At 39.6% G+C, this 22,894-nt stretch overlaps 1 protein-coding gene across 2 annotated transcripts in view; it reads left to right on the forward strand.

The window, feature by feature from the left end:
- Window positions 1-22,894, forward strand: part of MTUS1 (microtubule associated scaffold protein 1) — a 155,667-nt gene that overhangs the window by 72,091 nt on the left and 60,682 nt on the right. For both annotated transcript variants that reach the window (XM_063076522.1, XM_063076521.1), the window contains exon 4: window positions 18,170-18,331. In XM_063076522.1, the coding sequence (XP_062932592.1) occupies window positions 18,170-18,331 (162 nt within the window). The remainder of the gene's footprint in view (window positions 1-18,169; window positions 18,332-22,894) is intronic.

The following is a 22,894-nucleotide window of genomic DNA, read 5'->3' on the forward strand; positions in this document are numbered from 1 at the left end:
TCCCTTATAAAAATAGTGACTGCTGTTGAAAGGTCTGAGAAAAAATTGCCTGTCCATACATGTGAGAACATTTCACAGAAAGTAACAAAATCAACCAACTCCCAGATGATCTCTTTACCTCTACAATTTAGTATTTTTAGGTTTTATTTTCCAGCCCTATCATGAAGCCTCTAGTGTGAGAAGTCTACAAGGCACAGAAGTGTTTTAGGGGTTGTTTATTAGATTCAGCCCCAGTGTCAAGGTCATGTGGTTTTGGGGAACAGACCCAGGAAGAGATGCAGCACATTTCTGTTTCCATCCCCAGAGGACCTGAGTGGGAAAGAGGAATTCATCAGCTTGGAGTGTTCATCCTTTGGGAGAGAAACAGAAGAGAAGCTAAAAGTCATTGGGAGAAGCAGTGATCCTTATTTGGGACATTGCTATAGCTGGGGAGTCAAGGCATGAGTGAGAGCAAAGCTCTGGTCCTTCCTGTTGCTGCCTGGTAAGGCTCATGGCGTTTGCCAGAGGATGGTAGCTCCAGTGCTGCTGGGATGTTAGGAGCACCTGTGGCCTGGGGGCATGTGGAACATAGCCACTGGGCCTTCATTTAGGAGCCCTGTGTTCTCATAGCACTCTGGCACCAATGAGCTGCCTGAGCAAGTTGTTTACCCTCCCTGGGCTGCAGCCTTCACAGCTGTAAAGTGTAAGGCTTTGAGAATCTAAGGCTCTGTTAGCTTTTGCAGTCCTTATCTTTCTTGGGACAATTTGGAGCTCACCTGATTTTTCTGTATAGTGGCTACTACAGGTATGGTCTCTGGGCCACATGATGCTTGAATCCCAGAAAACCTAAGTGCACGTAGTTTTAAGAAATTAGAGGGCCGGCCAGTTAGCTCAGTTGGTTAGAGCGTGATGTTGTAACAGCAAGGTCAAGGGTTCAGATCTCTGTACTGACCCACCACCCCCCAAAAAGAAAAGAAATTAGGCCAGTACCCAGGGTACATTAAAAAAGATGGAATTCTTTTATGTAAGTGATCAGTCCCAGCGGAAAAGGAACATTCCTTAGATCCTTTTACTGTGTGCTACATAATGTCATGCCTTAAACAGAGACAAGTAGACCTGTTTAGTCTTGAAGAAAAGACAGGGAAAGGTATTACTAAGCTTTTATTATCCTGTGTCAGTGAGCTTGATAACTAAGTTATGCAGTCAGTTTTTTTTAGTCTGAGTTAAAAACTAAATTATATTTTACCTAGTGGTTTTCTATATATGAAAAAAAAATTCAGTGTAACCAAAAACATTAGGGATTTGAATTTGAGTTTTATATTTGAACAGTTAGACTTTTACGAACTGAATGTTTATGTGCCACCCCCCTACCCCCCTTCATATGTTGAAGCCCTAATTCCCTATGTGACTATTTTTGGAGATACAGCCTGTGAGGAGGTCAGAGAGGTTAAATGAATCATGAGGGTGGGACTCTAATATGATAGGACTGGTGCCCTTAGAAGAGTAGGAGATACCGGAGCTCTCTCTTCGCCATATGAGACACAGTGAGAAGGTGGCTGGCCATCTGCAAGCCAGGAAGAGAGCCCTCACGAGGGAGCAAATTGGCTGACACCTTGATCTTGGACTTTCCAGCCTCCAGAACTGTGAGAAAATCAATTTCTCTTGTTTAAGCCACCCAGTCTGTGATACTTATTGTGGCAGCCTGAGCAGACTAAAGCAGAAGACTCGTTTGTGCTGTATGATGTTTTAAAAAAATTAATAGCAGCTAACTTGTTTGGATGCTCACAGTAAATTGAGAGGTGTTTGTTGCAGGGGACAAGAAACTTAATCACCACAAAGTCAAAAGTAGAACAGAAAAATCGAGGAGCAGAAACAATGTGCCTTTAGATCATTGAGAACCTGTTGCCATTAATTGTACAATGAAGTGTGTGTGTATTAGAAAACTGAAACCAAATGGATATTCCCTGTACTCATACAAAGTTACCTACTGAAAGGTAAGCAGTAAGAATGTTCCAGCCAATTTGGGGTTTTCAATAAATCCTTCAGAAAACTAAGTAGAAAACCAGACCCAGAGTTGAAATAGCAATTTTCTTGAAGCTTTAAATGAATGAGAAAGAATTGTATATAAACCCGGTGGAGCTCTTCTGTTTTACTTGTCAAAATGTGGAAATTTATATGAAACCAGATTAAAGAGATTATAACAAACCAAATCCAAAGTACCTCTGCTTCTTTGGAGCACTTATTTTTAATGCACTTGGTTAAGGTGAGATAGTGATAAAAATTATTTCTAATAGTAATTACCATAATGCCAGTGATAGTAATTCACACTATTGAATGTATACCAAGTTCCAGGTTCTATTTTAATCATTTCACCTATAAATTTATTTACTCCTCACAGTAACTTTGTGAGGCTTATCCCCATTTTATAGATATGTGGAAACCACCATTGAGAAGTTAAATCATTTTTCCAATGTTATGCAGCTAGAAAGTGGCAGAGATGGGATTCAGACCAGGCAGTGGGCTCTGGAGTCCTTTCCTCACATTAATTAAAGAAACACTATTAGTATGACCACAGATTTTGAAAAAGTGAAAATTCTTGTGCTCAGCTGAATGGTTTAGAAACTGTGGCCCTTCTCATTTCAGCCCTTGGCTTGCAGCTCTATGTCAGTTTACTGTGGTATAAATGATTCTTACACGATTATTGAAAATTAATGCTGCCGAATAAATAACTGCTCAGTATGTACCTCATGATTGATTCAGGTGTCTTCAGAGACCCGCCTGTCATCTTGTTTTGGAAACAATACTGGGTCTCACCAAATTTTAGATCATAAGTGTATGTGTTTCTCCATTCAAACATACACTTGCCCTTCTAGTACCAGCCTGAGCCAGGTAGGATTACAGGAGTAGCACAGGATACCCTCCCTGCCCTGCGGATCCTTTAACCCACCTGGAGAGGGCAGATGCGTGTTTACGCAACAATCACAGAAAGCACAGAAGGATGTGGAAGGTGTGGAAAAGGCACTGATGGGAAAAGCATGCTCGGGCTGGTGTGGTGAAGAAAGGCCTCGTGACAGAGATGGGCTTACTTTTCTCCTAGAGAAGGAAAGATACCTTTCCAAAAGGGTAAACCTTTGTTTTAATTCAGTTTATTGTGGGTTAATAAAGTAAATTCCTTTCAAGACAGTAGTACGTCTGGAACTTGTAATGACTTGCCTATTGTTATAGGTTTCTCTTGTTTCTTGCTAAGTGGTTCCCTTCTTGGTTTATGTAAACTGATTTTTTTTTCTTTATTTGGTGTAAAAGGGAACCTAAAATCTCTTTCAAATTACTTTATATCCTTTTAGCCTTTTCTAGGTTAGAGTTTGAGAGAGGTAGTAAGCAAAATTATGAGAAAATTTTTATATACTTGTGTAAATTAATTATTAAAACCCAGAAATTATCACCCAGTGTTATTCTAAAAGCTGACTTTAATGTGTTGCTCATAGGTGTTTTTATGTTTGTATGTAATTAAAACACATTTTTTAGAATGTGTCTGAGGATTTCTTTGCATAAAAATATTAATAGTTGTTAACATGTTTTGAATGCTTACGATGTGCCAGGCACTGTCCTCAACTCTCTTAAATGCATAATCTCATTTAATTCTCACAACTCATGAGGGATAGAGGCTATGATTATACCCATTCTACAGATGAGAGGAACTTGAGGTTTTGAAAGCTTGAGTACTTTGCCCAAAGTGACACAGTTGATAATTGGTGGAGACAGGAAATGGGCCAGGCAGTCTGGTTCCAGAGTCTGTGCTCTTCACCCCTGTCCTTTATATGCATGCAGTCATCCTGATACTGTCACTTCTTCATTAATGGACATGAATGAATTATGCATGAAAGGACCTGTATGTTAACAAGGATCTAGGGACTGCTTGCTTGTGCTGGGAATGAAGAATTGCACCAAAGAGAAAAATTCCTGCCCTCAGGGAACTTAAATTCTCATCAGGGGAGTCAGAAAATAAACTAAGTAAATAAAATTCTTAGTGTGTAAGATGATGATAGGTGCAAAGGAGAAAAATAAAGCAGTGAGGGAGTTAGCTTTTAAATAGGGTGGTCAAGCGAGGCCTCACCGAGAGGGTGACATTCGAGCAAACACCTGAAGGAGGAGGAGGCAAACATTTGTACATCGGGGGGAAGGACGTTCTAGGCCAAGGAAACAGCGAGTGCAAAGGTCCTGTGGTGAGGAGTGTGTGGGGTGCTGAGGGACAGCGAGCTGTCCCCCATTGTGTATGCTGGGGGTTGGGGAGTGGCAGGGAGGGGCCAGGCCAGGTAGGGCCTTGGAGGCACCTGAGAAAAACTGTGTCTTCTCTTTCCTTCTTCCTTAGCATCATCCCTGTGAATTGATCTTTTCCAGGCATTTCAGACTATTCTCAGTTAGCAATGATTCTGGAGAAGGTTGCTTTATGGGATGACTCCAGGTATGCTTCATATTTCACAATGCATTCTCTCTTACGGATCTATTCAGCAAATGTTTAGTGTACCTGCCATTGCTGGGTAGTCTACTAGATTCTGAGAATGCAAACGTTATTAAGCAAATATGTCCTCTCAAGGAGCTCACGAGGAGTGGGGGGTGGAGAAGGGTGTCTATGCAGATCGTTGCAATTCAAACTCTCCATTCTTCAGATCCCAGCTCAACTGTCCTGGCTTCTGTGATACTTTGCATATACTGTACAGTAATATGCTATATGGTAATTATTTTCCAACATGTCTGTCTCCTGTTAAACTATGAGATCCATAAGGATAGAGTCCAGGTCTTAGTTATTTTTATTTTTTTCAGTGCTCAGCACAGCATACCTTTTATACAACAGGTATTTTAAAATGTCATTTGGCTTGATTTGAATGGCGACTTGTATGCAGCGCTGTGTATCCACAGTAAAGGGAACAACACTAACTCAGCCTAAAGGAAAGTGGAGAAGACTGGTGACATTTGAACTAGGCTTGGGATGAGTCTGTAAGAGTTTGCCCGCAGAGAAGGTTGCTGGCATCCCCCAGGGCGCAGATTTAGCATTAGGAAAGGATACAGTGTATCTGAGGACTGTTAAGGCCTGGGTCAGAATGCGTGTCAGGGTCAGCTGGACATGAGCCTCTCTGCCTCGAGGAAGTTTGGGGCAGATCAGTTCTAATAGTCTAGACACAAACTTGTAAGAGGTCTACAGGTGTTGGGGAATAGAAAGTAGAGCACATACTTAAAATATTTTGGATAAAGTGGTCAGCTCTGTTGGTGGTAAATAGTCCTAAGTGTCCCCCCAGCTTTCTTGTTTGGATGGCTGGTGGGGCCATAACGTGAAATAGGGGATGGGGTAACAAGAAGAGGCTTTCAGGAGGAGAACGATGGTTTGGTTTGGAGCATGTTGCATTTGAAGAGGCTGAAGACTCGGAAGCAGCTCAGAGGTGTGTGCATGTTTGAGGTTTAAGAGAGAAAAGTTATGTAGACGCTAAGGAAGCCACGGGGAAGGGTTGATAAAGATATGAGTGACGGGGATAACTGTGACAGCCAGGTGGTGGAAGAGTCGGAGCGTATCAGAGTAAAGAAGGGAACGTGTAGGTGAATAAAAGTAGATATGATTGGAAATTAAGTAGGGAGGTTTAGGAGTGAAGATTCAGAATAGCAGCTGTGGATAATAGTCTGGCTGGCTTCCTCTGTCATATTTTCCACCTCACTTTTGTGAGGTTAGGTGATTTCTTCCAAGTGAGGTTTTGCAAGTTTTATTTCTTGTTGATTTTTCTAACCTTAAAAAGGAAATAATCTTCAGACGACATGCAGTTTTGAGGTCTCAGTGATCTCACTGCTCAGAGGAGCTCTGCTCATGCACTGTGGCTTCTAATGAGCCAGGAGGCTCGCCGTGTGCCTGCCTTTGTTTTCAGTAGGAATTCTCAGCATGAGTGCCAGAGGGTGAGTAAATTTGCTGATGAACACAGAAAGACCCTTTTCCATCTTCTTTGCATGGTTGCTGGGGAGAGGGGTGCAACACCTGTGAGTCTTTGGGTTATGACACTGTGAATTTTAAGTGTTTCCTTAGCTGTGGGACACATGTTCCCAGATTTATTTTTGTTTAATCCCCACGTGAAGCAGCAGGCATCTTGTGAACATGCTTGCAAGAGGCAGGTACTGACAGTATCACCGTGAATGCTACGCTTCTGTGCAACCCAAGTCATTGTGAGAACCTTGCTCTGCGGGAGGTTCTTGTTTCTCTGTAAATTACCACTCTCAAGACTTGCCGTGTTTTTGTTGTGACTCACCTGTACTGCTGTGACTTTGTCTTATACATTTACCCTTGAATTTAAGCAAATGGTGACGGTTATGCAGAGTACAGTTTCTTACACCCTACTAGTGTAATATTGCCTTGACTAACTCAAGAATGTGGAACACTAAAATCACATTTTACGATATATAAATGTAGAGCGTTACTGAAATTCTGTGGTCTGGAAGATAATTCATTCACTTAACAGGTAGTTTGAGGGTGTATACTATGCAAGTCATATGCCAGATGCTGAGCAATTGTGGCATGAGTAAGACATGGTTCTTGCCCTCAGGTGTGAACAGCCAAACAAGGGAGATGACCAGTTCTTTTCCCATTGCTCATGTCCTTGTAAAACTAAAAAAAAAAAAAAAAAAAAAAGAGCTGCAGGATTTCAGAAGAGGGTGAGATTACAAATACCAAAGTTTGCTAAAATTCTTTCTCTAGTGCAGGTAATTCTGTAATGGACGTACACCCTTACCTAGGTAAGGGCTAGTCTTGGTTTAGTGTTTATGCTTTCTGCAGCTTAATTTTTATCCCCTGAGACCTAAAAACTAAAAACATGGATACACATGGATTGGAAGTACTTTTTAGGACTTGGCTGGTTTATTAGAAAGTAGTAGAGGAACAGTTAAGGTGCAGGGTATAGACTGTAAAGATTGAGGACAAAAAGTCAGTGCAGATGCGTAGAAATATGGGGGAGTATGGGTGGGAAATCAACAGGTAGAGTCAGACAGAGCCCAGGTCTGCCAGTGTCAAGAGAAGAACAAGGGGCATTCTCACCAAGGCAAACCTTATTCTACCCCTCTTGCATCTTGAATTTAACCAGCCAATTTGGATAGTTTATCAGGTTTTCACTGCCCCCTTCCCAGCAGGCTATTTTAGAAACATAGCATTTTTTGCCACCACCAAATAGTTTTTAACTTTATAATTTATAACTACTTAGTGCTTTTTCTTTTTGCGTATTCTCATGCACATATATTCATATATATTTAATGGAGACAGTTCCTACTGCTTTAAGAATCCCATATCTAACGGTCAGTAGGTACCTAATTAATTGAACTTTCCTTTTAATTTAAAAGAGATGGTGCCTATTTTGGCAGATTCTTAAATTCTTTTTAATAACATGGTTTTAAATTCTATAATATTTCATCATATGAATGTGCTGATTTATTTAGCCTTTTTTTGAACATTGAAGTTTTCAGTATATTAACTCTACACTGAAGAACTTTATAAGTACGTAAACTGGGTCAGATAAATTTCTTGGATGGATTTCTCTAGGTGGAATCAAAGGTTGTGAGCATTTTTAAGGCTTTTGATACATGTTGCTAAGTTGCCTGTTAGAAACAGCATACAAGTCAGTGCTTCTTCTCTGAGTATGTGAGAGTGTTTCCCAAAACCCTGGCCCAGTATTCTGACATTTCTAACACTCTTTCCAAATATTCATTGTTTAGGAAGATTCAACGTGGTATGTTATTTCAATTGTCATATGCTTGGCATTCAAATATTTATTGAATAAATGTAGATTCAGTTATCAAAGTCCTGGGGTATGGCCGTGAATACAAGATCAGAATGTACCCTCCCTGAAGTTACATTGTGGTAACTTCAATGTATAGACAAGGTATACATGAATAAAGTGTATAGTATGTTTGATAGTGATATGTGCTAAAACGAGAGAAAATGCTCATGCAGAGAAGGGGGTATGAAATGTGTGTGTGTGTGTGTGTGTGTGTGTGTGTGTGTGTGTGTGTGTGTGTGTGTGTGTGTGTGTGTGTGTGAAATTCTAGTTAGTGTGGCCAGGGAAGGTGGCTTTTGAGTAAAGGCCAGGAGTCAGCCATGTGAATATCTGGATGAAAACCATTGCAGTGAGAGCGAACAGAACAGCCGGGGGAAGGACCTTGAGGGGGAGCTTGACTGATGTGCTCTAGGAATAGCGAGGAATGAGGGAGGGAAGAGGGAAATAGGAGCTGAGGTTTGAGAGGCAGCGAAGAGCCAGTTCATGGGTAGCCTTGAGAAGCATAAAAAGGACTTTGGCTTTTAACCTGAGTCACTTGAATGTTAACAGGATCACTCTGATAGCTGTGTTGAGAATAGACTGAATGTGGGTGAGGCTGGGAACAGGGAGGTCAGTGAGGAGGTTATTGCTATAACCACAGGAGATGGTGGCTTTTGGGGCCAGGGTTGTGGCAGTGGAGCCTGGTCGGATTTTAGATACAAAGATAAAGCCAACAGGATTTGCTTAGATTGGGTGGGGGGTGAGAACAGAGAGGAGTCGGGGATGACTGTGAACATTTTGATGTGGGCTGTGGAAGGATGGTGTTGCCATTAACTGAGATGGGAAAGGACGATGGAGACACAGACGTGCGGGGTGGATGTCACAGAGATACTGAGTCGAGATGAGTAACAGATAATCACAGGAGGTGTAGAGTACAAAGCTGGATATACAAGTCTAAGGTGCAAAGGAGAAGTCTGATCTAGAGATATTAATTTGGGACTCAGCAACATATAGATGATATTTGAAGCCACCAGATTGGGTGAGATCACCAAGACAATAAGTGTGAAAGAGAACAGGTCAAGGATACCTCTGGGGTACTCCCTGGAGTACTCCAAAGTACCTCGTGGGTACTCCTCAGCTTAAAGCACTGGGGAGATGAGGAGGAATCACAGAGGAGACTAGGAAGGAGCAGCCAGGAAGGTAGGAGAAAAGTCAGTAAGAGCAGTGCCCTGGACTCCAAATAAAGTGTTTCAAGGAGGAAGGAGAATCAGCTGCATCCAATACGGCAGTTCAGAACATGATTTGCAGCAGGTGACAGAAAACCCAACCATTTGGCTTGGACCGCAAGGCTGTGTGCTTATTTAACAGGGGGCCTGGAGGGTAGGCAGTTCCAGGCTTGGTGATTCAGTAATGTCATCATTCTGGCCTTCCACTCCTCTTGGCATGTTGCTTTTGTCAGTGACTTTTCCGTTAAAATACGGTCACTAAGAGTTCCACGTGCCACAGCCTCCCACTGCTGTGTTCAAAGGCTGGAAGCGAAGGGCAGTGTCCCAGAATAGGGGCTTTCTCCTGACCCGCCTGCCTGCACTTCTCAGGGAGGGAGACTGAGTCAGCAGCTTCCCTCCACATGCTCATCCTTATGTCCTGTTGGTACAGACCGGATCACGTGGTCACCCCTGCCCTCGGGAAAGGTTGGCAGCAAGTATTTGGCCTTTTAATCCTTTCTGTGGCATGTGAGCAATGGAGGGGGGGACCAGAAGTAACAGTTGGGTAGCCAGGAAGGGTGTTAGGCACAGTTTAATTTTTTAAAAATTCTATCAACTCTTTTTATTTACTCTTTTGTTTTAGAGCTTCTGTTCACTTACATTTTGTGACATAGGATTCTTTGTTGATTTTGATACTGTTGTCCTTTGTCCTTAGCCTTACTTCATGCCTTTTTGTATATGGTGATGCAAAAAAATTTTTTTCATTTTTATGTTGCCAAATACATTGTTTCCTTTATTTTTTCCTATGCTTTTATGCATCACAGGACCTTCCCTACCCAAAAAGATTGACCCATATTTGTTTTTTATGGTTTTGTTTTAAACCCTTTACTTCTTAATCCAATTTTAATTTATTTTGGTGGATGGTGAGAACTAGTACCTAATATTTATATGGTACTGTGTGCCAGGTGCTGTTGAAAGCATTTTAAAACCATAAATTCACTTAATTCTCACAAGAACCTATGAGGTAAGTGCCATTATAGTTGCCCTGTTCTTGTAGAAGCCAGCGAGGTTAGGTCACCTGCCCTCAGCCAGCACGACGTGGAGCTGGCTTTGAACCCAGACCGTCTGGCTCGAGATGGTCTGCTTTTAACCATTACGTCATGCTGCTTCTCAAATTTTAATTCTTTTTAAACTCAAATGTCTTAATAGTACAGACAGATGTTTTTGCTGACTTAAAATATTTCCTTTGTACTAGCCTGACTTTTCATTTCTGAGATTTATACACCAGTTTGTTAGTCCAGTTTTATGCCAGTGATAGACTGTTTTATTATTTTATGATATCCCGTACTAACTAGTTGTACAAATTCCTTCTGATTTTTTTAAGCTTTAAAAAATTGTGGTAAAATATAATTACCTAAAATTTACCATTTTTTGAATATATACTTCTGTGGCGTTAAGTACGTACATTCACGTGGTTGTACAACCATCAGCACCATCTGTCTCCAGAGTTGTTTTGTCTTCCCCAACTGAAATTCTACACTCATTGAACACTAACACCCAGTTCTCACTTTCTCCAGCCCCTGGCATCCACCATTCTACTTTGTCTCTATGAATTTGACTTCTCTAGGAACCTCACATAATGCAGATCATGCAGTGTTTGTCCTTTTGTTTTTTTTTTTTTTTTAAGATGACCGGTAAGGGGATCTTAACCCTTGACTTGGTGTTGTCAGCACCACGCTCTCCCAAGTGAGCCAGCCAGCCAGCCATCCAAATATGGGATCTGAACCCGTGGCCTTGGTGTTATCAGCACCACACTCTCCCAAGTGAGCCACGGGCCGGCCCTTGTCCTTTTGTGACTGGCTTATTTCACTTGGCGTCATGTCTTCAAGATTCATCAGTGTTGTACTGCAGCAAGTGTCAAAGTTCTCTTCCTTTGTAGACTGAATAATACGAAGGTACTTCAAAAAGTTTGTGGAAGAATAGAATTAAATAGTAATAAGAATCCTTCCATGAACTTTTCACAGACTCCTCCTCTTCCATAGTATGTATGTATGTATGTATGTATGTACGTACTCCTGTTTTTTCATTTATCTGCCTATGAACACGTGGTTGGCTTCCACATTTCTGCTATTGTGAGCAATGCTGCTATGAACGTTGGCATACAGATATGTTTGAGTCCGTGCTTTAACTTCTTTTGGCATATACCCAGACATGGAGTTGCTGGATCAAATTGTAATTCTGTATTTAATTTTTTTGAGGAACCACTGTGCTGTTTTCCACAGCAGCTGCACCATTTTACATTCGCACCAGCAGTGCACAGGGGTTCCAGTTTCTCCATATTCTCGCCAACACCTGTTTTGTTTCTCTTTTTGTGATAGCCATCCTAGTGGGTGTGAAGTGGTATCTCATTGTGGTTTTGATTTGCATTTCCCTAATGGCTAGTGATGCTGTGTGTGCTGTTGGCCACCCGTATATCTTCTTTGGAGAAATGTCTATATAAGTCCTTTGCCCATTTTTAAATTGCGTTTTTTGGGTTTTTTGCTGTTGAATTGTAGTCTTTTTTTTTTTTTTTTCCCCCAGAATTTTTTTGGATATTCTTATCTTAATTATTCTAGGTCAATTTTAAGTGTTTTTTTAAAAAAATTTTCCCAACTCCCCTTTTAAAAGCAATCACATGTGGGTTTAGATTGGAATAGCACTTAATTAAAATATTCAGGGAAGAATGAACAGATATGTACATTTATTCAAATCTTTTATTTTCCTCATTTTTGTAATTTTCACGTGAGACTAGCACTTTTTTGATAAGTTTATTCATAGAAACAGGGTGTATATGCGTGTGTCTGCATGTGTGACTCCTTTTTATTGCTAAAGTAAAGGATCTCCCCCCCCCCATGGGAAGGCTGTAGATGTTGTATAGTATTTATTTAGTAAGCGGCCTATCAGGTTTATTTAAATAATATTTATATAATAATACTCTACCGTTGAAGCTAAATTCTAAAACATGTATGTTGTTATTAGTGAGAGAATTTTGTCCTTTAGTGTTAATTGGGAGTAAACCTGCAGCCACAGTTTTGAGTATGTATAATTTATTTCTCTCATAACTTCTTGTTAATTTTTTTTATCACTTTGGCTAGACTTACTTTAATTTTATAATAATTTCTTGTTACTGCAGATAATTACTCCAGAAGTTACTTTCTCTGTGTAGTTGTATTTGAAGAACCCAAGTTATAATAATAGTTATGAACATATTCTCATCTTTTGTATTTTAACTACGTTTGTTTATTTGGCATTTTCTCTTCCTGCCTCCAGTACTTAATGGCCCTACCCTTTGCATGCCTTATTAATTTCTGTATATCACAAACAGACCTCACTAATCTCCTTTTCATTGTCTAGTTAAAAGTCTCACTTCTCTAGCCCTGGCAGGTGCATTAGCCTCCTAAATTGTTTCTCTGATTTCAAAATCTTCACTTCAGTCAGTTCTGCACGCTGCTACCCCACAATCAAGTTCTGATGCAAATGCTAAGAAAGCTGCAGTGACCCTCCCCACATTTTTCTTTTTCTTCTTCATGACACCTGTGTTCCTGCTAAGCGGTGCAATTCCTACTATGTGGTATATTCCTACTATGTGGTGCAAACTGTAGAACAACGTATCTTATGATCATACACATTGTCTACACTAGGAGTTTATGATTTGATAGTGATTTCTATGGTAAGATGTCAGGTGCTTCTAACACTGTGCACATTTGAGCTTTGTGATTACTTGCAGTTGTCTTACTATGGAAGCTGGTAAATGTTTGTGTAACACACCCCCTCACATAAAACCATTGTCCAGAATTTTCTTAGGATGACCTATGTCTTCTAATATAGATAATATAATAGTCAGTGGGAGTTTTTTTTGTTAACTAATTGAAAGTCATTTTTAAAGCCTGTAAAATCTATCAGATGTAAGGAGCAGCAAGTCATTATTTCAATGCTGAATAGTCTCGTGAAAAATATGTTAAAGCTGAATTCATTCATGTGTCGTTGATAGTTCAGAAGTGAGAAATTGCTTTGACTGCTAGGTGTTTCTGTGGCTCTGGAAATTGCTCTCCTTACTTGGAAGATGTTTCCCAAGCAGTATGGGACTCACCTCCTTTCCCAGGCCTTTTTTTTTTTCCCTAAAGAATAGAGGGGGCCAAATTGGAGCCAAGAGATGACACTATGTACCCGTGAAAGCCCTGGGAGGTTTCTCCTGGAGAATGAATCATCTAGTGTAAGTGCCAGAACAAAGGAGTACCATTCAAGTCTTCATTCTTTGGCTTTAATTTTCAGTCCTAGGGAACGTCCCCATTGTGGCATCATGAAGAACTTTCCAGTAGTAAAGTGACTGTTTTCATAATAGCCATTAAAAGCATCAGTTAAGGCATTGACTTTTTTTTTTCTTTCTTAGTAACATCAAAAGGATTGAAGAATAGCTGGTGCTTCCAGATGCACAGGAATACAAATAATTATTAGCATCTGCTGACTTTCACTATTGATCCAATTTGTCCTTTCTTTGTTTCTTTATCTGTTTTGTCTTAGGTGTCTTTTGTCTAATTAAATTTGACCCCGTTGACTTTAATAATAGTTTTTTTAAAAAGAAAAATATGCTCCTTGTAAAAATAAAATTCATACGGGGTAATGTGTAAATATATAAAGTGTGAAGGGAAAACTCCTCATGCCTGCGCCTTTCCTTCTCTTTTTCTCCATGTGTCCCACTCCGCTGTACTGCATAACAGTCCCATAAAACTGTGCTATGTCCTTCTGGACTGTTTCAATACATAGGTAAGTATAAACTTTAAAAAAAATGATAATTTTTTTCCTCTTTTTGGGGGGAGCATGCAAAACTAGAACTTTATTTCTGTGATTTAATTTTATTTTTCATCTTTGAAACCTCAGTCAACCTAATCGTAAGACAATTCTGAGTTTTGCTCAACCCAATTTGGTAGTTTCTCAGTGACTTCTCATTTATAGTGGTCTTGTTAGTTTATTTCCCACCTCTCATGTCTATCACTGTTCCCTCCAAGTCCTGTTTCTTCTTCTTTTTAACAAATTTTTAGGTGTGCAATACAGTATTTTTAAACATAAGCATTATGTTGTATAGCACATTCTAGAACTTATTTATCTGGCATAACTGAAACTTTATACCCATTGAACAACTCCCCAATTCCATCTCTTCTTCCAACCCCAGGCAAGCAGCATTCTACTCTCTCTTTTTTCCTTCCTTTCTTTTTTTTGGCAGCTGGTTGGTGCAGGGATCTGAACCCTTGACCTTGGTGGTGTAATGCTGCACTCTAACCAACCGAACTAACCAGCCAGCCCTACTCACCATTTCTAAAAAATAAGAAAATATTAACATTGTCCTTTTTTCTCTTAATAAATCCCTCCACTGGATTTTTAGTTTTGCAAGGCATTCTGTACTGATTTTTCTGTTGAATAACTGTATTCACTTTGTTGAGAACTGTACACTTTGTTGTGTTTTCTGAGGTGGTTATCTTAGTAAATTGGTTAATTAATGAAGGTGTGCTTCAAATTCGCTAAACTCTCTGTGCTACTCTCTAAGCAAAGTGCAAACGTTATTCCTTCCAGATTTTATCTAGGTAAAAGATGGGTGTAATTATAGAATCAAAACAAATCTGTTGCCTATATGTACGTCTAGGCTAAGTGGGTGAACTTAAAATAAACCCCTGAGGTGAATAACATCTCTGCAAGTAGATCTTAAAACTTTATCTTTCACATCTGGGGTAAGTTACCAATGTGATGTGAACTGGTAAATGTCACCTTTTCAGAACTGTAAGCCAGAGAAGTCCTGTATTGATTTCACTGTTGAATTTGGTGCTCAGGTTACTTGCAGTCTCTCAATTAGGCCAATATTGCCACGTCTTGCTTTTAATATTGCTTATGATGTGTCTGTTTTACTGCCTCATATGAAATGCAATTTTAACTCCTTGAGGTCAACTTTACTATTAAGTTAAACGTTAGGATTGTTGGTGAAACAGTTAAGTGCCTCTGTTGTATCCCCACTGTTTTTACCATTCCACTGTAGAAGCTCCCTCCTAGTAGGAAGCAGAGCTCAAATTTGCACTGTGTCTGCCTGCAAGCTTGGCAACTGCTTTCTTTAACTGTGATGCTTCTGTTCTGTGGCACAGCAGAGGGAACACTGGGCAGGTGGTCAGGCGTCTGGATTGTAGGCCTCTCTATCACCAATTAGGAATGTGACTCAAGTGAGCCATGTAACCACCTAAGTAGTTTTCTTGTCTATAAACTGGGATAGTAATAGTAAAACACTGTTAGGATTGTTCTCAGTATCAAAGGAGCTAGTCTTTTGATGAATCAGGCATTACTTAGTACTCTCAGTGCTCATTAGTCAAGTGTAATGGAATGGGTGACTTTGGCCAGGACTGCAAGTTGCCTTTGGGTGGAGAGGGTGGAGCTGGATCGAGGTGACAGTGAGACGTGTGAAAGTGGCGTTGGCCCTGAGAAATGTCTGCAAACCTATGGTACTTTCAGAAACAATGCTATGAAATGTGCCTTTCTGCAGAATAGGCTAATTTTCAAAACTTATTGAACCTTGACTGCATTGTGGCTGTGGCCCAGAAACTTTGATCTGTTACTTGCCCAGACTTGCTTGCTCATTATTTCTTCCTTTTTTTTTTTTTTTTTTTTTTATGGCTGGCCAGTATGGGGATCCATTTGTTAATAATTTCTGATGATGATGACTGACTCATCAGACTTTTTCTGCTGAAGGGGCAGCAATTTGGTAAATTTATATTCAAAAAATCTTTTTTTTACATTTTTCTAAAAGCAAGTAAAATTGGTGGCTAAATATAAATAAAAAATAAAGTGGATCTTCGAATATCTAATAATATCTAATATTTGCTACTTATTTTAAAGGATGTAAAAAAGAATGTCTCTAGTAAGATATAAATAAGTTTGTAAAAATAAATTCAGCGTTGAATGCTTCAGTGTAGATGATGAGAGAAAATTTGTCATTTGCTCTTGGCATTATTAAAAGAACAATTATCCAGGGTTCGATCCCTGTACCAGTCAGCTGCCCAAAACAAAAGAAAAATTAATTCATTCAGAAAACATTTATTAAGTCTCACTCCAAACTAGACACTTTGCTAGGTCTAAAGGTGCAGAATTGAACCAGGTACACTTCCTGTTCTCAGGGATCTTAGAGACTAGTCCAAGAGACATGTGAAGGCAGAGGCTGGGACGGAAGCAAGAATGTGGTGTGAGGTAAAGGAGGGTGTGGTTCCTCGGCCACGGTGGAGGGGGCCCTGGCAGGAAAGGGTCACAAACTGGTCGTGATTCTCACCAGTGCTCCTGAAGTTTAATGTGTATTTTAATCACCCGTGGATCTTGCTGAAGTGCATATTGTGATTCAGTAGATCTAGGGTAGAGCTGCAAATGCATAGTAAGGATTTAGAAGAGAATCGTGGGCTGACTTTGTAGTCACAGACGTATGGGACTGGATAGAAAGGAGGCTGTTTCAGTCACAAGGACGGTTATAAGCAGAACAGATTAGAATGGCCTGGAGAGAAACGTGCATGCGTGCGTGCGTGCGTGAGTGTGTGTGTGTGTGTGTGTGTGTGTGATGCCTTTAAAATAAAATATTTAAGAGAATTAAAAATAATATCGCCATCCTGTAGATAACGGGAATCACAAATTTTAGGTTGTGTCACAATGTTAACTATCATGTTCGGGAGATCAGCATGATGGAGTTGGAAGGGGTGGAAGGACAGGCCTTTAGGGGTCTAATACAGTTGTTTAGGCAAGATATAAGGGGGTGAATAAGGATTTGCAAGATTTGGATTGAGAGGAAGAAGAACTCTTTGAAAAAAGAAATGATGTGTTTAGTAAAGTAGAATAACGCATGGTATGCCCTGGGGTCAGAAAACTGGGTCACCTGGAGCAGAGTGCACAGTGATGTGAAAGGACAGTACAGAAGTAAGGCTGGAGCCAGAGGGACATCCTTCGTGCAGGTGACTTCAAATGCCAGACCTAAGAAGCTTGAGCTCCTTTTTTAAAATAAGTTTTTATAAGTGAAATCGCGTGGACAAAGCAATGAGCATTACTTTCTGGCAGGATTACTTTACTCACCTATGGTGCCATTAGTAATTTGTGACAAATATCACTTTCATCAGAGGTCTTTTTCAGATCTTGATATTTTTCAGTTATGTGTAACTAGTAGCATTTGAGAGACTTGGTGCTAGATCATATGGGGATCTGGAGAAGAGAAGATGATTCCAGTGCTCTGAGGCTGTGAAAAAAGGAAAAACGAAGCTATAATGAGCATAAATAGGTGTGGGGGGCGGGGGAGTGTCTGTCCAAGTTGAAACACTTAACAAGGAATTTAAAACGTGTGGCATTGGGATTCAGAAGGAGGATAGGGCTGCAGGTGAGGTTGGGGATTCATCCATATAGGGTAATGGTTAGAGTAAAGCAAACAAAATAGATTCTTGGAGGGAATGAATAGGAAGAGTTGTGAGCAAAGGATTGAACTTGGTAAATGCTCAACTTTAGGTAGCAGGTGTGAGCATCAGGACTGTGGTTTCAGAGATGTTACAGGGTAGGAGCATACATAGTCAATTGAATAGTGGAAACGCTTGCAGCAAGAAAGAGTTAAAAATCTGAATGAAGACTTTAAGTTTGGCAAATTAACTGTGGGAAGTAAAGATGAAGAGATAATATAGCACCACCTTGTGGTAGGCATTAGACATTTTTCAAATGAAATTTTTCTCGAAAGATTGAATTTTTCTCCCTGTTTTGGTGGTTTTAAAATTTTCACTTTTTTTTTGTATGGTAGCCTAGTGTGTGCATGGACTAATTTGTTTGGTTTTTCCATCAACAGTGTGGGAGATCAATTTGTTTATTCTTTGATTTCAACTTTGCCAAAAGCTTTCATCCCTTGTGATTCTTCTGATCTACGGCAGAGAAGATGTGCAAGTTAATTATTTGAGGTTATAGGATTGCAGGCTTAATTGCCTTGTCATTTCTCCTCTGGTCTAAATTTTCAAAGATAAAAAAGTCTGAAGCTCTGATCTTTCATCTGAAGTTTCATGATTTTGAATATTAGTCTTGCGTTTTTGACTCAGTTGTTAGTGCATGTCTGAGTTCACAAGCTTAAAGCTCTGACTCTCAAAATGAATAGTAGACAAAACTTTTTTTTTTTTAAACCCCAAGGAAAACCTGCATCCTTGAAAACTGCACCGCCGTACTGGGTGAATTTGCCTCGACCACTTCCTAAATCCAAAGCATCTTTGAAAAGTTCTGCGCTGCGGAGGACAGGAAGCGCCCCCTCGACCGCCAGCACCCACAGCGATCTGAGCACTTTCAGCAATAATTGTAAGTCAGTTTTATGTCACACTTTGGTGGTTGTTGAAACAGTATTTATAAGAAAAATGATATTAGTAGAATTTTTGTTTCTGTGATTTGGGGGAAAATATGGATGCTGCATCCTTGGAATTGCTCTGAAAGCTTGGCAGGAAAAACAAAATCTTTGAAAAATGTTCTTTTTTTGTGACTGTGCCATGAAGCACTGAAATAATTATGTGTTGAAGTCACCTGGTGTATTTTTGCATGAAGGATTCTAAAGTGCATCATCTGGAGTGGTGATGTTTGGGGGTTTGTTTAAGGAAAGAATGGCAATGTAGGGGCTCTTGGAAACCAACAGAAAATCAGAAAAAAAGATTACTTCAGTTTCATTTACTTTGTAAAAAACAATATCTTGTAGAGACATGTTTTGTAAGCTTTTACTTTGTGTACTAGATTCAGTGTAAGATGACTAATGATATTATAACTTTAAGACTCATTCTAGATTAACTTGGGAGAGTATTTCCAAGGCTTTCAGTTGATGTGAATTCTGTTCTGTAGGTAAGAAATGGGCGAGTTAATTGAACTACCTCTTTCATTCAAAAGACGTATTTGGACTTAGTACTTTTCTCATTTCCTTTTTAAATTCATGAATGAATGAATTGAAACAATTCCGGAGTGCCTGCTGTGCACAGGCACCATGACAGATGCAGGGAGGGACACAGGTTATAAAAGTCCTTACTCTAACAAGTAGTGGAGGAGAAAGAAGATGTTGACATGGATGACTAGAATAGCAGATAAGACAAGATACAAGGTCCAGGGAGGCACACAACTCGATCTCTCCAGTTTAAGGACAGATCAGTTTCTTCTTTTTGGTGAAGGTGATGGGAACTGAACCCTTCTGGGTGTGGAGCAGTATTATAGAGCTACCCGACATTATTTTATTTTTTTTCCCCCTCAAGTAATTTGTTACTCCAATTTCATAGAGAGGTAATTGCAGCTCAGAGAGATTGTCACTGGCCCAAAGTCACACAGCAAGTATGTGACAGAATTGAGAGAGTGTTTGTGGAGGGCAAGACATTGAATTAATGACTGAATGAATGAGCACATTTTTCAGTAGGTCACTTGGCAGCAATAGCTGGTCTCGTATTTTCAGAAAGTTCATGGAGAAATAGAATTGAAAGACAACACGAATCTTTCCATGAACTTTTTGAAGTCCTCTTGTGTGATAGTAAATAGCTGCTTAAAATTAAACAGGATTATGATCTGCTTATTGGTTAAATTTTGAAGGTGTGGCATAAAATCAGAAGGGTTTGCATGCAGCAGATATTCTATATTAAATCGAAAGGGCAAATCACATGTGTGTTATTTTCAGGTCATTTCACTTGCAGCTTTCTCTGTCTTGCAAGGCGAATTTTAAAAACAAACTGTCAAAACAGAATCGCCAACATGCTCTGTAAGGACTGTTGTAGCAGTGGAATTGGTGACACTTTGAGCAGGTACATTCTGTAATGCTGTCACCCAGCATTTTTCATCAGACAGCCATGTTGACTTGGCCACCGTTTCAGGACCATGTCTGACACTCCTAAGGAGGTTGTAAAATGCTTTTGTCCGTTCCTTTTTGTCTTTTCACAAAGGGGTTCACGATACACCCACGGAGCCTGTCTAGTGGCGATGTGTCCCTGTTGCAGATTAAGCATTCAAATCAATGAGTCCCTTTCTTAGTTTGATTTGCTAGCTGGTTTAATCTGTTTTGTGTAGTGCCTTGGAGCTTACAGATTTTTTTCCCCCTCCATTCTAATTCACAAGCATGAGGGATATGGGAGTGAACATGGCTGCAGTTTTTCCTGCTTCAGCTTGATTTGATCCTTTTAAATGACTGTACCAGGAGGATTTCGCAGTTGTACAGAAACTGATATTTCTTCAAAAATCTTTATCAATTCTACACTCACCCCGCCGGCTGGTTCAGAGAAGCACTATGATGCTACCTTGTTGACACTGCTGGTCGTGGGATCCTACAGCCTTTGTATAATTCCTTTGTTAGCCACGTTTACTGGGAAAAGAAGTAGGTCGCCGATTTCTGGTTTGATTTTTTTTTTTTCTTTCTAAGCATGCTTAAATTTTTATTCAATAAATTTATTTAGGATCTCTTGATTGCTATTTTTGTAACTTGTAATTTATGTTAATTGTCTTATTTCTTGGGCATACAATGTTTATGTATATTTAAGATGTGAATGCTCCTGTATAGAACCAATTGTATCATGTATTTTATGTGTTTGGGGACTCTTACTAAATATAATTCAGCAGCATTGTCAGTGTTCTTGGCACATGAAATTATTCTATTATCAAAGACTATTTGGTTTAATTTCTGATTAAATAATTAGTTGTTTTTGTGTATGTAGCTTATAATTGGGCAAGCACTGAAAAATACTTTCCTAGAATTAAAATTGAAACATCACATCTGTGATTATTTTCCTCAGTTATAACCAAAAGTATTAAACATGTACTTTTTAAAAGACTACCTCAAAACATGAAAAAATCATTTTGAGCTGAAATAATGAAGAGTCATGTTAAGAAATAATCTTTTGATCAGTGTTTTGATTCATATTGGCTTAAGTATCTGAGCCCTTTTAAAGAATGTTGTTTTCTTGCTTTGTCTGTTTCTTTGTGCTGTGATATTGTTAGTGGCATTATTTAAAAACATTTGAGATAGCATAGTGCTGTTGTAAAATTAGCATCTGCTTCTCAGTACTTTGGAATTTTATAGTAATAACATTCTCAAGTTTTAAAATGATCAAGATAGGTAAGACAATAAATTTTTTTCCTTTTTTTTTTAAATGATGACTGGTAAGGGGATCAGCACCATGCTCTCTGAAGTGAGCTAACCTGTCTTCCCTATATAGGGATACGAACCCATGGCCTTGGTGTTATCAGCATCACACCCTCCCAAGTGAGCCATGGGCCGGCCCTAATAAATTTTTCTTATTTGGGAGTTTTAGCAAGCTCTTTGCATGTGTTCTTTTAAGCATAGAAAATATTAAAGTTATGATATTGATATCCTTTTTAATATTAGCATGAAACATTGTATAGTAGTTTGTATACCAAATATGCTCATTTATAGAGGTTAAGCATTATAAGCTCTTTCAGACACAAATACCTGACATCCAGTTTTTAAGATCACCAAAGTAATTGCATAAAAATAAACGATATATTGTAGGTCTTGAATAGAGTTGAAGGTTTGAAGATCATTGTACAGTTTAGAAGGAGGCCTCAGGAGACTAACTTGCCACATTAGCAGGAAAATGAAGTCCAAAGACTTCCTTCCCCTTCTACTTTGGCCACAAACACATGTTTATTTTTGAGAGACAGATGGTGAGAGGAAATGTAAGAGTTGCAAATCAAAGCTATTTGCACTGTCTTGGAAATAGGACAGCAGAAGCAGTCTAAATAAAGGAATGGAGCATAAATCTTCCTTCACGCTTGGGGCCAGCCCTGGCTGAGATGGTGCGATACGTAGAAAAGGCACTCAACTCGGACTCGTCCTCGTTTTTCTCTTAACTCACACGAAGTTGGACATCTTTTTCTTCTCTTAACCTCCGTGTCCTCATCCGATGAACAAGAGGGGAGGACTAGATCATCTTCACAATCCTTGCAGCAACACATCTCTGACCTCTTTATTTCCTTGGCTGTACAGAGATGTGCCTAATAAGGTGGAAGGAGGGTGGTTTGAGTTGTTCGATTAAGCTGATAGAGAGCGGGAGGAGCCTTATTTATCCTCAGGTTTTTTTCTCAGGGCAGGAATGGCGAGTGACTGTTGTTTTTCACCTGCCAAGACCAAGACCAGTCAGTTGATAAGGATCACCTGCAGTACATACAGTGTGGAGGGTTTCTTGGGCTGCCTCCAGGTTCAGAGGGCAAGTTTGTGTTTGACTAGTGATGTCTGCCACAGGTGAGGAAGAGGAGACAGGCAGTGTGCGCACCTGTTCTACCCGATACACCTGTTAGTACTTAGCACTCCTGAATGCACTAGTCCATAAGGAAATATTATTATCCAGACCACTATTAATTTTGTTCTCATTCTGTTAATGTTTTTCTAGGTGTCTGGGAGACATTCTTGTTATTACGAAATTGAGTGATTTTGCTTTTGAAATTTGAAAGCTTAGACTTCAGTAGTGGTTTGGTTTTAAGCCAGGTGGGCAGATGATCTGGCACAGTGTGGAATATGGAGTGTTAAACCGATTCACAAAAATTCAAGAAGTGAACAGAATGTTGGCTCCGTGTGTATATACATAATTTAATAAACAAAGCAAAAACTGATTTTAACTAGATGCTAGAATGTAGTAGGAAATGTTAGTCTGCAAATTAAAGTCTGGAACAATGCGAAGCCCTTTTCTAGTAGGAAAATCATTTCTGCTTAGTTTTCTGGGAATATCCCTTCATTTTCTTTTTAGGCTCAGTCATCTCTCTCTTTTTTCCACTCGAATCACATTTTGGCCACAGGGCAATGAAGATAAGGATTGCAGAGAGACTCTTATTCTGGCATAATTGACAGGACCAAGGATTACAATATAACAGAGGCAATTTTTAACTATATAT

This window comes from Cynocephalus volans, chromosome 13 (assembly GCF_027409185.1).
Source record: "Cynocephalus volans isolate mCynVol1 chromosome 13, mCynVol1.pri, whole genome shotgun sequence".
In the NCBI taxonomy this organism is placed as follows: Eukaryota; Metazoa; Chordata; class Mammalia; order Dermoptera; family Cynocephalidae; genus Cynocephalus; species Cynocephalus volans.